The sequence below is a fragment of the Rhinichthys klamathensis genome, unplaced genomic scaffold (genome assembly GCF_029890125.1).
Source record: "Rhinichthys klamathensis goyatoka isolate OS25496 unplaced genomic scaffold, OSU_Roscu_1.1 h1tg000379l_1, whole genome shotgun sequence".
Classification (NCBI taxonomy): domain Eukaryota; kingdom Metazoa; phylum Chordata; class Actinopteri; order Cypriniformes; family Leuciscidae; genus Rhinichthys; species Rhinichthys klamathensis.
The window spans coordinates 197,501-212,500 of NW_026606886.1; the positions used below are offsets into that span (position 1 = coordinate 197,501).

At 47.4% G+C, this 15,000-nt stretch overlaps 1 protein-coding gene and 1 long non-coding RNA gene across 2 annotated transcripts in view; both read left to right on the plus strand.

Moving 5' to 3' along the window:
* The window catches only part of LOC130069780 (uncharacterized), a 22,451-nt gene extending 10,667 nt beyond the window's left edge, over positions 1–11,784 (plus strand). Inside the window, exons 2-4 of the long non-coding RNA XR_008803799.1 lie at positions 2,779–2,956; positions 10,968–11,085; positions 11,631–11,784. This is a non-coding gene — a long non-coding RNA (uncharacterized LOC130069780). The remainder of the gene's footprint in view (positions 1–2,778; positions 2,957–10,967; positions 11,086–11,630) is intronic.
* A 2,589-nt stretch (positions 11,785–14,373) lies between these two features.
* LOC130069775 (transcriptional repressor p66-alpha-like) overlaps positions 14,374–15,000 on the plus strand; it is a gene marked incomplete at its 5' end in the record, with an annotated part of 21,385 nt that continues 20,758 nt past the window's right edge. The window contains 2 exons of the mRNA XM_056233879.1: positions 14,374–14,433; positions 14,899–14,970. Coding sequence (XP_056089854.1) covers positions 14,374–14,433; positions 14,899–14,970 — 132 coding nt within the window. The remainder of the gene's footprint in view (positions 14,434–14,898; positions 14,971–15,000) is intronic.

The window sequence follows — 15,000 nt, forward strand, 5'->3', positions numbered from 1 at the left end:
GGCTTCAGCCCTAAACTTCTGCCTAGCCCCCCTAAAAATGTGAGATTAATGTAGGCTACACAAATACGTGTTCGCTCCAGTCTCGTTATAATCAGATTCAGCGCGTTCTTCATCTTCAATCCGCAGCGGCGCCGACAGAGAGGATGTCAGAAACAGAGGACAGGGAGGGTGTGTGTGTGTGTGTGTGTGTGTGTGTGTTCATCTGAGCCTCATTGCTCTGTCACTGCTCGTCAATGTCAGAATATTTGAGATGACCAATCAAATCAAAGTAGGCGGGCTTTATGTTCACAGACGCTGCTGAGCGCGAATTTTAACAGTGACTCGACGCGTACGTCAAGTGCGAGATAAGATGTAAGTAGCTAAACTTAACATTTCATATTTTACTTTTTTTAGGTCATAAATGTAAAACGAATGACAAAACATAATCAGGCAAACTAATATAGTTTTGTCTAATTTCGCCATTTTGAACTGAAAATAGGCTGTAACGTGACTCATGTAATGTAATAATTAGTTTACAAGAAACATTAACAAAGCCATTTTCATCATGTTAGGCACAAGATTAATAATGAATGTGTACATATTGAGGATATAATACAAATTGTAGCCTTTAGTAAATTAAAAAAAGCTCAGCTTTAGGAGGGGAAGAGAAAGGGACGAAGAGACTGAGAAAAAAAGAAAGAGTGATGGAGATGAGAAGAGAGCAGGTATTGACAAATAATCTGCCCACTGACATGGTTTTAAAGCTATTTCTTATCCTTTTTTGGTCTTCAAACGTCTTGAAATGCACATATCAGAGAAATAAAAAATTAACCCCCTACCAACCTCAAATTTAGGACCTCTGTGATTATAAAGCCCTGTCTACGGCCCTGTATTAGGCATAAGATCAATAATAAATGTGTAGCCTACATATTGTGCATGCATTTAATAAACTTAATTACCTTTAGTAGCTTTCAGTAAATAAACGCGTCTGAGAAAATGATTCATAGGCAAAATCAACCTATCAGTTGACCCTATGTTTACTTTCTTCACTGACAGACAAAAATGAAAAGCCTATATCAGTCAAAGCTCAGCTTTAGGAGGGGAAGAGACAGGGCAAGAGAAAAACAAAGAGAAAAAGAGTGTGATGCTGATGAGGAGAGAAAAATAATCAGCTGCCCACTATCCAAGTTTTTTGGCCTTCAGAACATCTTAAAATGCACATATGTAGATCAGAGAAATCAAAATTTTCTCGGGGAGACCCCGAACCCCCTTATTTGCCATACCTCACATTAGGGACCACAGTTATTATAAAACCGTGCCTTTGCATCGTAATGAAAATGGTTAATAGTGATCTTTAGATCCTAAACTAAAGTGTTACATTTTTTTATTTTAAAAAAAAAAAATCATATTGGGGGCTTAGCCCCCCTAAAAGGAAAATCCTAGTGACGCCCCTGATAGACACTATAGGGCTGTTATAGGTAGGGCTGATCAAATTAAATCATTTACACCGAAAAATTACAACTGCATTAAATAATGTTATGATATTGTTTTAAATATTTTTTAATATTCAAATAAGAAACGTTGGAAAGAAGATACCTTTAAACATGAAACTAAACCACCAGTAGGTGGCGGCAGGGGACCGCTTTAATGAGCGAGTCATTCGTTCAAACGGCTGATTCGTTCAGGAATGAGTCGTTCAGGAATGAGTCATTGAATCTGTGACTCAACCGATTCGTTCAAAACGCTGAATCGTTCAGTAATGAAACACGGATGAGTGTTGCTGTGAGATGCTTTATGGTTCTGCTGTGATCTTTGATTGGAACTATTTTCGCTGCTGAAACAAAACAGTCAATATTGCGTATAAAATGTAAGTGAATTAATTGTAACTGTTTATTGAACTGTTGTATGAAATCAATGTCACATTTTCAATCATGGTGTTCAGGAAACCAGCACCGGCGCGTGAGGTTGCTTCACTGCATCATATGTTAAAAATATAAAAACTCCACATTGAATTTTTGTCGGCAGTATGTTGTTACCTGAGCTTGTGTGAGCTGCGCTCATTTGTTTAGATTTCTCAGATATTGATTGCAACTTACAATAAATGTAATAAAATCTGAATCATCGTTTTAGTGATTCCCAAGTTTTTATTTTTTTGTGTGTTATTGCCGTTTTAATCAGGATACGTGTCCGGTCGGACTAGAACAATTCTCTTTAAATTGTCCCTTCAAAAACAAGTACAATTTAGACGTTGAATGACAGAATCTGATCCTAGATCAGACAGGTGAAGGTTCATGATTCATCTGCTGTCATGAGGATGATGATGCGTTTCCTGTTGAGGTCATGAATTCCCCATGATTCAGAGATTTAACAGATGTCACGCCTTTTTTCACCTTTGGCTTTTGTCTTGCTTAGTTGGGCACATTTAACTTAATATTCAGCAATATTATTGATCTCCTGCATTGACACCATTATAGGAAAACTGAACTGAGCTGGACGATGACATCACAGTTTTCTCCAGAGCGGATATATATATAAATGAAAAAAAACTAAATTAATAACTTTATTACAGCAGAAATGAAGCATCACTGAATTTACTTAAGCTGGACTGTGACGCTATTGTCTTCTAGAAACAAACTTTGTTGCATTATTTTCCTGTTTTCTCTGTAAAGCTGCTGTGAAACAATCTGTGTTTTAAAAAGCACTATATAAATAAAGGTGACTTGACTTGAGGATGATGTTGATATCGCGAGTGATGATGTATAATGGTGGTGATGATGATGTGTGTGTGTGTGTGTGCAGCTGAGCTCATGTCTGAGGAGGTGGTGCGACAGACGCGCAGTCAGAAGCGTGCGCTAGAGAAGGACTCTCCCCCTGCGGACAGCAAGCGACTGAAGCGTGATGAAGAAGACGACCTGATGAAGGCCTCCGTCAAACTGGAGCTCCAGGCGGGAGACGAGGCCGTGGGCCGTGGGAACACGTGAGGACCCTTTACACCTGGGGTTTCATTAGCAGTGTTTCCACTGTCGGGCCAGAGCGAGCAGGGCTTTAAACGGGCGGGCGGGGCCGATAGCCTCGGGTCAGGAACACAGAGACCAAAACTTGCAGTGTTTCCACTGTCGGGCCAGTGCGAGCAGGGCTTTAAACGGACGGGCGGGGCCGATAGCCTCGGGTCAGGAACACCGAGACCAAAACCTGCAGTGTTTCCACTGTCGGGCCAGTGCGAGCAGGGCTTTAAACGGGCGGGCGGGGCCGATAGCCTCGGGTCAGGAACACAGAGACCAAAACCTGCAGTGTTTCCACTGTCGGGCCAGTGCGAGCAGGGCTTTAAACGGGCGGGCGGGGCCGATAGCCTCGGGTCAGGAACACAGAGACCAAAACTTGCAGTGTTTCCACTGTCGGGCCAGTGCGAGCAGGGCTTTAAACGGGCGGGCGGGGCCGATAGCCTCGGGTCAGGAACACAGAGACCAAAACCTGCAGTGTTTCCACTGTCGGGCCAGTGCGAGCAGGGCTTTAAACGGGCGGGCGGGGCCGATAGCCTCGGGTCAGGAACACAGAGACCAAAACCTGCAGTGTTTCCACTGTCGGGCCAGTGCGAGCAGGGCTTTAAACGGGCGGGCGGGGCCGATAGCCTCGGGTCAGGAACACAGAGACCAAAACCTGCAGTGTTTCCACTGTCGGGCCAGTGCGAGCAGGGCTATAAACGGGCGGGCGGGGCCGATAGCCTCGGGTCAGGAACACCGAGACCAAAACTTGCAGTGTTTCCACTGTCGGGCCAGTGCGAGCAGGGCTTTAAACGGACGGGCGGGGCCGATAGCCTCGGGTCAGGAACACAGAGACCAAAACATGCAGTGTTTCCACTGTCGGGCCAGTGCGAGCAGGGCTTTAAACGGGCGGGCGGGGCCAATAGCCTCGGGTCAGGAACACAGAGACCAAAACATGCAGTGTTTCCACTGTCGGGCCAGAGCGAGCAGGGCTTTAAACGGGCGGGCGGGGCCGATAGCCTCGGGTCAGGAACACAGAGACCAAAACTTGCAGTGTTTCCACTGTCGGGCCAGTGCGAGCAGGGCTATAAACGGGCGGGCGGGGCCGATAGCCTCGGGTCAGGAACACCGAGACCAAAACTTGCAGTGTTTCCACTGTCGGGCCAGTGCGAGCAGGGCTTTAAACGGACGGGCGGGGCCGATAGCCTCGGGTCAGGAACACAGAGACCAAAACATGCAGTGTTTCCACTGTCGGGCCAGTGCGAGCAGGGCTTTAAACGGGCGGGCGGGGCCGATAGCCTCGGGTCAGGAACACAGAGACCAAAACATGCAGTGTTTCCACTGTCGGGCCAGAGCGAGCAGGGCTTTAAACGGGCGGGCGGGGCCGATAGCCTCGGGTCAGGAACACAGAGACCAAAACTTGCAGTGTTTCCACTGTCGGGCCAGAGCGAGCAGGGCTTTAAACGGACGGGCGGGGCCGATAGCCTCGGGTCAGGAACACAGAGACCAAAACCTGCAGTGTTTCCACTGTCGGGCCAGTGCGAGCAGGGCTTTAAACGGGCGGGCGGGGCCGATAGCCTCGGGTCAGGAACACAGAGACCAAAACTTGCAGTGTTTCCACTGTCGGGCCAGTGCGAGCAGGGCTTTAAACGGGCGGGCGGGGCCGATAGCCTCGGGTCAGGAACACCGAGACCAAAACCTGCAGTGTTTCCACTGTCGGGCCAGAGCGAGCAGGGCTTTAAACGGGTGGGCGGGGCCGATAGCCTCGGGTCAGGAACACAGAGACCAAAACCTGCAGTGTTTCCACTGTCGGGCCAGTGCGAGCAGGGCTATAAACGGGCGGGCGGGGCCGATAGCCTCGGGTCAGGAACACCGAGACCAAAACCTGCAGTGTTTCCACTGTCGGGCCAGAGCGAGCAGGGCTTTAAACGGACGGGCGGGGCCGATAGCCTCGGGTCAGGAACACCGAGACCAAAACCTGCAGTGTTTCCACTGTCGGGCCAGTGCGAGCAGGGCTATAAACGGGCGGGCGGGGCCGATAGCCTCGGGTCAGGAACACCGAGACCAAAACCTGCAGTGTTTCCACTGTCGGGCCAGAGCGAGCAGGGCTTTAAACGGGTGGGCGGGGCCGATAGCCTCGGGTCAGGAACACAGAGACCAAAACCTGCAGTGTTTCCACTGTCGGGCCAGTGCGAGCAGGGCTTTAAACGGGCGGGCGGGGCCGATAGCCTCGGGTCAGGAACACCGAGACCAAAACCTGCAGTGTTTCCACTCTCGGGCCAGAGCGAGCAGGGCTATAAACGGGCGGGCGGGGCCGATAGCCTCGGGTCAGGAACACCGAGACCAAAACCTGCAGTGTTTCCACTCTCGGGCCAGAGCGAGCAGGGCTATAAACGGGCGGGCGGGGCCGATAGCCTCGGGTCAGGAACACCGAGACCAAAACCTGCAGTGTTTCCACTCTCGGGCCAGAGCGAGCAGGGCTATAAACGGGCGGGCGGGGCCGATAGCCTCGGGTCAGGAACACCGAGACCAAAACCTGCAGTGTTTCCACTGTCGGGCCAGTGCGAGCAGGGCTATAAACGCGCGGGCGGGGCCGATAGCCTCGGGTCAGGAACACCGAGACCAAAACATGCAGTGTTTCCACTGTCGGGCCAGTGCGAGCAGGGCTTTAAACGGGCGGGCGGGGCCGATAGCCTCGGGTCAGGAACACCGAGACCAAAACTTGCAGTGTTTCCACTGTCGGGCCAGTGCGAGCAGGGCTATAAACGGGCGGGCGGGGCCGATAGCCTCGGGTCAGGAACACAGAGACCAAAACCTGCAGTGTTTCCACTGTCGGGCCAGTGCGAGCAGGGCTTTAAACGGGCGGGCGGGGCCGATAGCCTCGGGTCAGGAACACAGAGACCAAAACTTGCAGTGTTTCCACTGTCGGGCCAGTGCGAGCAGGGCTTTAAACGGGCGGGCGGGGCCAATAGCCTCGAGTCAGGAACACAGAGACCAAAACATGCAGTGTTTCCACTGTCGGGCCAGTGCGAGCAGGGCTATAAATGGGCGGGCGGGGCCGATAGCCTCGAGTCAGGAACACAGAGACCAAAACATGCAGTGTTTCCACTGTCGGGCCAGTGCGAGCAGGGCTATAAATGGGCGGGCGGGGCCGATAGCCTCGGGTCAGGAACACAGAGACCAAAACTTGCAGTGTTTCCACTGTCGGGCCAGTGCGAGCAGGGCTATAAATGGGCGGGCGGGGCCGATAGCCTCGGGTCAGGAACACAGAGACCAAAACATGCAGTGTTTCCACTGTCGGGCCAGTGCGAGCAGGGCTATAAACGGGCGGGCGGGGCCGATAGCCTCGAGTCAGGAACACAGAGACCAAAACATGCAGTGTTTCCACTGTCGGGCCAGTGCGAGCAGGGCTATAAATGGGCGGGCGGGGCCGATAGCCTCGGGTCAGGAACACAGAGACCAAAACTTGCAGTGTTTCCATTGTCGGGCCAGTGCGAGCAGGGCTATAAATGTCCATCACCTTCTGTATGCTATGTTGCACAATACTGAATGCTCAGGTATATAGTAAGTAGTAAACAAACTGTGTAAATCATTACTAATAAATGGTAGAAACAAACCGAATGCAAGTAGCGGTTGGCCTTTTGCTGTAGAGATTTTCCATTTACTACATACAGTAGGCACTCTGATTGGGTGGGTGGGTGGTGGGTGGGGGGGGGGGTTTGTAATACCCTTTTCACAAGATGTAAAATAAGTCTCTGATGTCCCCAGAGTGTGTGTGTGAAGTTTTACCTCAAAATACCCCACAGATATTTTTATATAGCATGTTAAAATTGTCACTTTTTGAGGGCGAGTAAAAACGCACCGTGTGTGTGTGTCCCTTTAAATGCAAATGAGCTGCTGCTCCCGGCACAGGGGGCGGAGCTTCGAGAGCTTGTGTCCTTTTACCACACACACGCAATCTCATATATTATACGATCAGGCCAGTTTCGTGTGTGTGTGTGTGAGTGAGTGCATGATGGGTAGTCTGATGTGAGCTCAGGCAGTTTCTGAAGGGACTCTGTTAGTTGCGCCGCATCTCACTGATTTTCCTCTCGCATCTTGTGTCAAAAGTTTAAAGTTCTTTTGTAACATTATAAATGTCTTTACTGTCACTTTTGATCAGTTTAATGTGTCCTTGAGTAAGAGTATTAATTTCTGTGTCTCTGAGCAACGGTTTGAAGGGAAGCTTGCCACTCGAGGTCAGGGTTTAGAGGAGCAGGGAATTCTGGGAAATGTCTCACAGCTGATCGATCGCTGATATGAATATGCAGTTGTTATTCTACATGATTCCTCTGTGTCACGCTTGATGATGGTGTAGGGCTGGGCGATAAAACGATAACGATATGTATCGCGATAGACACGTGATCGATATCAATAAAAAATGTGTTCGATAAAACGTTCGATATTTTTTTCTTCGTCGGAAGAAACCACAGGTTGCGAAGCAAGTTTGGTTGCATTATCAAAGGCACTCGCTCTCTGGTAACCTAGCAAAGTAGGGAGTGGCACGCTAACAGGCAATCATGTAACGTGTCAGTTTGGTTGCGCCATATCCAGACTCATGTTGCAGAATCGTTGTCTCGTGCTGCCGGGTTCCTCTTCAGTAACCGGCGATTGATAAGCAGAAAATGAGTGCCCTTCATCTGCATGCCATGCAGGCTAGAATTGCGAAACATTATTGGATAATTCGCTCTATTCGCGTTTGATGTGAACACAGCATCATAAACAGGCTGCGATGTCAAGATTGCAATGCTGGAGTGTGTGTGTGTGACGTGTGTGTGTGTGTGTGTGTGTGTGTGCGATCGCGCGCACGAGAGAGAGAGAGAGACACGCGGGCGCGATCGAACAGTGGAGACATAAAAACATACTCCCGTCATTTTGTTAATACAGGACATCATTCAGTCTGCAAAGTGTTTACTTATATTTGTGTAGGCCTATACTCGCAATAAAACACAACATTGTGCTTTTGTCACACTGTATTTCTTGTCAAACTGTAACCTACAACTGTCACACACCGTTTTAAAAGCAAAACATTTATCCAACCCCTTTGTAAAACAGTCTGTGTGTTCCATCTTTTGGACATTCGTCATATCGCATTGGTTTTCATTTCTTGCCCTCAAAACAGAGCACTAATCTGTTTATTTTTAAGTTACACATTGATTAAAAAAGAAAATGAAATGTGTTGGTAGTATTATTTTATACGGAAATCAATTATTTATAATTCTGATGAGAATAAAGTTAGGGTTAATTAAAATTAAGGAAAACAAATATATTGATCTGAAATATAGCAAATTAATTTTAAATTCATTCAGGTACAATTACCAAACATATCTCATATCTATCTTTTTATTAGTTTAATTAATAAACCAATTATATAAAACTATTATCAGTGCACTATAAATAAACTGGTTCTATGCCTTTATTAATAAAACTTATTGGGATTGTAATCAGAGGAAGGTTAAGTTTAAAATAAAAATGTATAAATGTAATATATTTTTTCTCCTGGTCCTTATTTTAAATGGGTCATAAAAAAATCAATAATTATCGATATCGACCGATATGAAACACTGATATCGTGATACAGTTTTCAGCCATATCGCCCAGCCCTATGATGGTGCTGAATCTGCTGTAATGCGAGCAGTGTGGAACAGGAAGTCAAGTGTGTGTGTTTGAGTGAGTGAAGTGTGTGTGTGTGAGTGTAAGTGTGTATATATATATATATATATATATGTGTGTGTGTGAGTGTAAGTGTGTATATATATATATATATATATATGTGTGTGTGTGTCCTGCACCCCCCCCCCCCAAAGTTTCTCCATCTTCTCAGCATCTGAACGCTCCTCCACTTCACAAAATGAAAGCCATGTGTCACTAACCGGTTCCAGCCGGCTGGTTGTCATGGTTTCCAGAATGGGAGGGGGGAGGGGTGTCACATGACATCAGGGAACATCGGTGGGTCATGTGACGTGTGTTTAGTTGTGTGATTAATGCAGAGGAAGAGTCTGATCTCTCTCACACACACACACACACAGCTGGAGTCGCTCGTGGGAAACACAACCAGTTCAACTTTCAGTCGTCAGTCTGAGATCAAAGTAACGTCCATGTGACCATAACATCATGCTCTCCGTTAAGCACACATGATGACCGTGTGTGTGTATTCACTACAATATAAGAATAATATTAGGATCATTTCTGCAAGTTGTGTGTGTCGACCCAAAGTTCCCGACATCCTTGCGATTGTTGTTGTAGAAACAGCCGTTCATCGAGTGATGATCACGAGTCGCTGCTCGTCAGATACTGTACGTTTATGAGGAGACTGAAGTCCCAGCATTCCTAGCACTCAGTTTCGTCTGCTTTCACTTTCACTTTGTGTGTGTGTGTGTGTTAGAGTGAGTGATGAAAAGCTAATAATTCATTAAAATCTAGTTAAACACTGGCGGGACACACACACACACACACACACACACACTCGGATGTTTTCTTGTCACAAAAAGAATGTGAACGTATGTAGGTTATATAATTTTAAACATATTTTAAAGATAATTTAAATGTATTTTACACACTTAAGCATTATCGCATATCTAATATCGCATATGTAATGCAGTGTTTCCTCTAGGATTTTTTCCAGCCGTGGTGGCAGGCCCATTTCGCCAGGGGAGGGGGCGTGGCCCATGAGTGATATTCCCATTGGCCACGCCCCCTTATCCCAGGTGTTTAAACCTCCCCTAAGCAGTATAACATGAAAGGCGCCAATAAGAGCGGCAAAGCGATTATGTGCATCCCGTGCGCAGAGTGATGCACTTGAAGCAACGCGAAGTCACAGCGTGCAGCGCTTCGCATTGAAAAGTTCAAAGCACAAAGTGAAGAGATTATATCGATCTATGCTTAATGTATTATATCTATGCAACAGTTTATTGAGCCTTTTCTTTTAACAGTTTTAAATTTCAGTTACAGTGCGCATGAAGAACAGTTCAATGGGACATGATTTTCGGTAACAGGATTGAGAAAACATGCGCCCATCTTCTGCTTAAACCTTGTAAAAAATAAATAAAGTTGCCTGAGATTGACCAATACACATTTTGAATAGTTAAATATGTGTAGTATTAGATTCAATGTTGAAAAAGATAAAAAATAAAGTTTAATTTTGAAGAGTTACAACAAGCAAATGTCACCCATTCGGTGGAATGGCCCACATACAATATCGGACCGAGAAGCTGCAGCCGTGGCGGGATGATTTTAGGTGTGGCGGCCCGCCATGGCAGAATGAATGTAGCGGAAACACTGTAATGGGTTATGGCGTTTCTCTCCAGTATCGTGCGGCTCTGATGACGAACTCCAGCAGAGAGAGAGCACACACTGCTGGACCCGAGCGAGTGACACACACACACACACACACACACACACGTTTATAACTGTTTAAGTGTGCTTTACAGGCACAATAACACACACCAGTGTTCATCTGACACACAGTCACACAACATTCACTCAGACTCCTTCAACATTTCTCACAGTTTCAGTGTATTCGCTATAGTTTAGACAATGGTGATAAACATGAGCAGAACTCAGTGGATATTTGACTGGTTTTGTCCGTCCTTCTGTTAGACTCTCACACATGAGTTATGTTGAATATCTGTCAGCTGTTAAATTTAACTACACAATTAGAGAATACCAGTTTAGCTCAACCAGTGACCAAGCAATGCTTCATGTTGTTCAGTGTGTGTAAAAAGAGCATTAGCAGTTACAGAAAACACACTGAAGAAAACATGATCAGCTCAAAGTGGAGGAATCATTATTGGTCCCAGATGTGTATTAATGTCTCTGTATTAAGAATATTTGGGTGTAATATCTCACAGTTTACTTTATTTTGCTCTCCTCACTTACAATAATGCACTATAGTGTCCTGCACACACCAGTGGAAACATCAAATTATATCTGGTGTCTGAATAGTTTTGTGTGTGTGTGTGCTGTCAGTGCGATGAGGAGTGCGCGGTCCCCCTCTCCTGATGATGTCATCGTGGTGTCCGACGAGGATCCCAGTCCGCGGGCCGCTGGGAGCCGCTGCAGAGAACTGGTCCCGGATCAGCTGATGGTAAACGCCTGGCGGTCACTCGTCATTGATCATAACTTACACTGGAATGTTTTCCTCTCCATCGCGCGATTTCCCGAACATAATGCATGATGGGCATTCATTAATCTGATTAAAAGTACTTCCATTTTGTAATATCATTTTCATCTAAGTAATTCCAAACTTTCTGTGATAAGAGGCCGTCCACTTGCTAAGCGCGCTCCCCAGCGCCACCCAGTGCATGTGATTATGACTGCGAGTCAGTGCTGGGTCGAGTCAGTGCTGGGTCGAGTCAGTGCTGGGTCGAGTCAGTGCTGGGTCACTGCATTAGCGCCAGCAAAGCTTCAGTGAAACTAGAAGAGTGTTTTATTTTTATAATAATAATTACAGATCGAATATTCGTGCACATCCCTAATGGGGAACACTGCAGATTCAACTTTTAATTGTATGTTTTCATGTGTGTGTGTGTGCGTGTCTGTCTGTGTGTGTGCGTGTCTGTGTGTGTGCATGTCTGTGTGTGTGTATGTGCTTGTCTGTGTGTGTGTGTGTGTGTCCGTGTGTGTGAGAAGAGGAGTTCTGCAGAGGAGCGCGAGTGTGTCATTAATCAGCTTAAGGAGGAGCTTCGCTTAGAAGAGGCCAAACTCATCCTGCTGAAGAAGATCAGACACAGTCAAACACACACCGACTCCAGCGGACAGAAGGTACACACACACACACACACACACACACACACACACACACACACACACACACACACACACACACTCATCCTGCTGAAGAAGATCAGACACAGTCAAACACACACCGACTCCAGCGGACAGAAGGTACACACACACACACACACACACACACACACACACACACACACTCATCCTGCTGAAGAAGATCAGACACAGTCAAACACACACCGACTCCAGCGGACAGAAGGTACACACACACACACACACACACACACACACACACACACTCATCCTGCTGAAGAAGATCAGACACAGTCAAACACACACCGACTCCAGCGGACAGAAGGTACACACACACACACACACACACACACACACACACACACACACACACTCATCCTGCTGAAGAAGATCAGACACAGTCAAACACACACCGACTCCAGCGGACAGAAGGTACACACACACACACACACACACACACACTCATCCTGCTGAAGAAGATCAGACACAGTCAAACACACACCGACTCCAGCGGACAGAAGGTACACACACACACACACACACACACACACACACACACACACACACACACTCATCCTGCTGAAGAAGATCAGACACAGTCAAACACACACCGACTCCAGCGGACAGAAGGTACACACACACACACACACACACACACACTCATCCTGCTGAAGAAGATCAGACACAGTCAAACACACACCGACTCCAGCGGACAGAAGGTACACACACACACACACACACACACACACACACACACACACACACTCATCCTGCTGAAGAAGATCAGACACAGTCAAACACACACCGACTCCAGCGGACAGAAGGTACACACACACACACACACAGACACACACACACACACACACACTCATCCTGCTGAAGAAGATCAGACACAGTCAAACACACACCGACTCCAGCGGACAGAAGGTACACACACACACACACACACACACACACACACACACACACACACACTCATCCTGCTGAAGAAGATCAGACACAGTCAAACACACACCGACTCCAGCGGACAGAAGGTACACACACACACACACACACACACACACTCATCCTGCTGAAGAAGATCAGACACAGTCAAACACACACCGACTCCAGCGGACAGAAGGTACACACACACACACACACACACACACACACACACACACACACACACTCATCCTGCTGAAGAAGATCAGACACAGTCAAACACACACCGACTCCAGCGGACAGAAGGTACACACACACACACACACACACACACACACACACACACTCATCCTGCTGAAGAAGATCAGACACAGTCAAACACACACCGACTCCAGCGGACAGAAGGTACACACACACACACACACACACACACACTCATCCTGCTGAAGAAGATCAGACACAGTCAAACACACACCGACTCCAGCGGACAGAAGGTACACACACACACACACACACACTCATCCTGCTGAAGAAGATCAGACACAGTCAAACACACACCGACTCCAGCGGACAGAAGGTACACACACACACACACACACACACACACACACACTCATCCTGCTGAAGAAGATCAGACACAGTCAAACACACACCGACTCCAGCGGACAGAAGGTACACACACACCCACACACACACACACACACACACACACACACACACACTCATCCTGCTGAAGAAGATCAGACACAGTCAAACACACACCGACTCCAGCGGACAGAAGGTACACACACACACACACACACACACTCATCCTGCTGAAGAAGATCAGACACAGTCAAACACACACCGACTCCAGCGGACAGAAGGTACACACACACACACACACACACACACACACTCATCCTGCTGAAGAAGATCAGACACAGTCAAACACACACCGACTCCAGCGGACAGAAGGTACACACACACACACACACACACACACACACACACACACACACACACACACACACTCATCCTGCTGAAGAAGATCAGACACAGTCAAACACACACCGACTCCAGCGGACAGAAGGTACACACACACACACACGCACACACACACACACACACTCATCCTGCTGAAGAAGATCAGACACAGTCAAGCACACACCGACTCCAGCGGACAGAAGGTACACACACACACACACACACACACACACACACACACTCATCCTGCTGAAGAAGATCAGACACAGTCAAACACACACCGACTCCAGCGGACAGAAGGTACACACACACACACACACACACACACACACACACACACTCATCCTGGAGAAGAAGATCAGACACAGTCAAACACACACCGACTCCAGCGGACAGAAGGTACACACACACACACACACACACACACACACACACACTCATCCTGCTGAAGAAGATCAGACACAGTCAAACACACACCGACTCCAGCGGACAGAAGGTACACACACACCCACACACACACACACACACACACTCATCCTGGAGAAGAAGATCAGACACAGTCAAACACACACCGACTCCAGCGGACAGAAGGTACACACACACACACACACACACACACACACACTCATCCTGCTGAAGAAGATCAGACACAGTCAAGCACACACCGACTCCAGCGGACAGAAGGTACACACACACACACACACACACACACACACACACACTCATCCTGCTGAAGAAGATCAGACACAGTCAAGCACACACCGACTCCAGCGGACAGAAGGTACACACACACACACACACACACACACACTGCCCCTATCCCTGCACCTACCCATCACACACACACACTGCCCCTATCCCTAACCCTACCCATCACACACAACTTTCTGCATTTTTACATTTTCAAAAAACATTACTTAGTATGATTTATACACTGTTTTCCTCATGGGGACCGCTGGCTGGACCCCACAATGTAGGTGATCTCAGGTTTTACTATACTTGTGGGTACATTTGGTCCCCACAATGTAATATAAACATGAACACACACACACACACATCCCCTAAAGTTCTTTGAAAAAAAGTAAGAGTCAAACTCTGTTTACAAATACAATTGGCTGGATATTGCACAGTATCCTGAGCCAGCGATCACTGTTAGTGTTATTAGTGTTATTAGTGTAATTAGTGTCATGTGTTGGTGTGTTAAAGTCCGAGTTACAGATCCGGTTTATTCTGTGTGTCTGATCAGCCGGTGATTTCAGTGTCTGCTGTTCTTCCTCCTCTGTTGAAGAGCTCAACGACTGCTAAAGCTGCACAACCTGTGAGTCCTTTACACACACGCTCTCATACA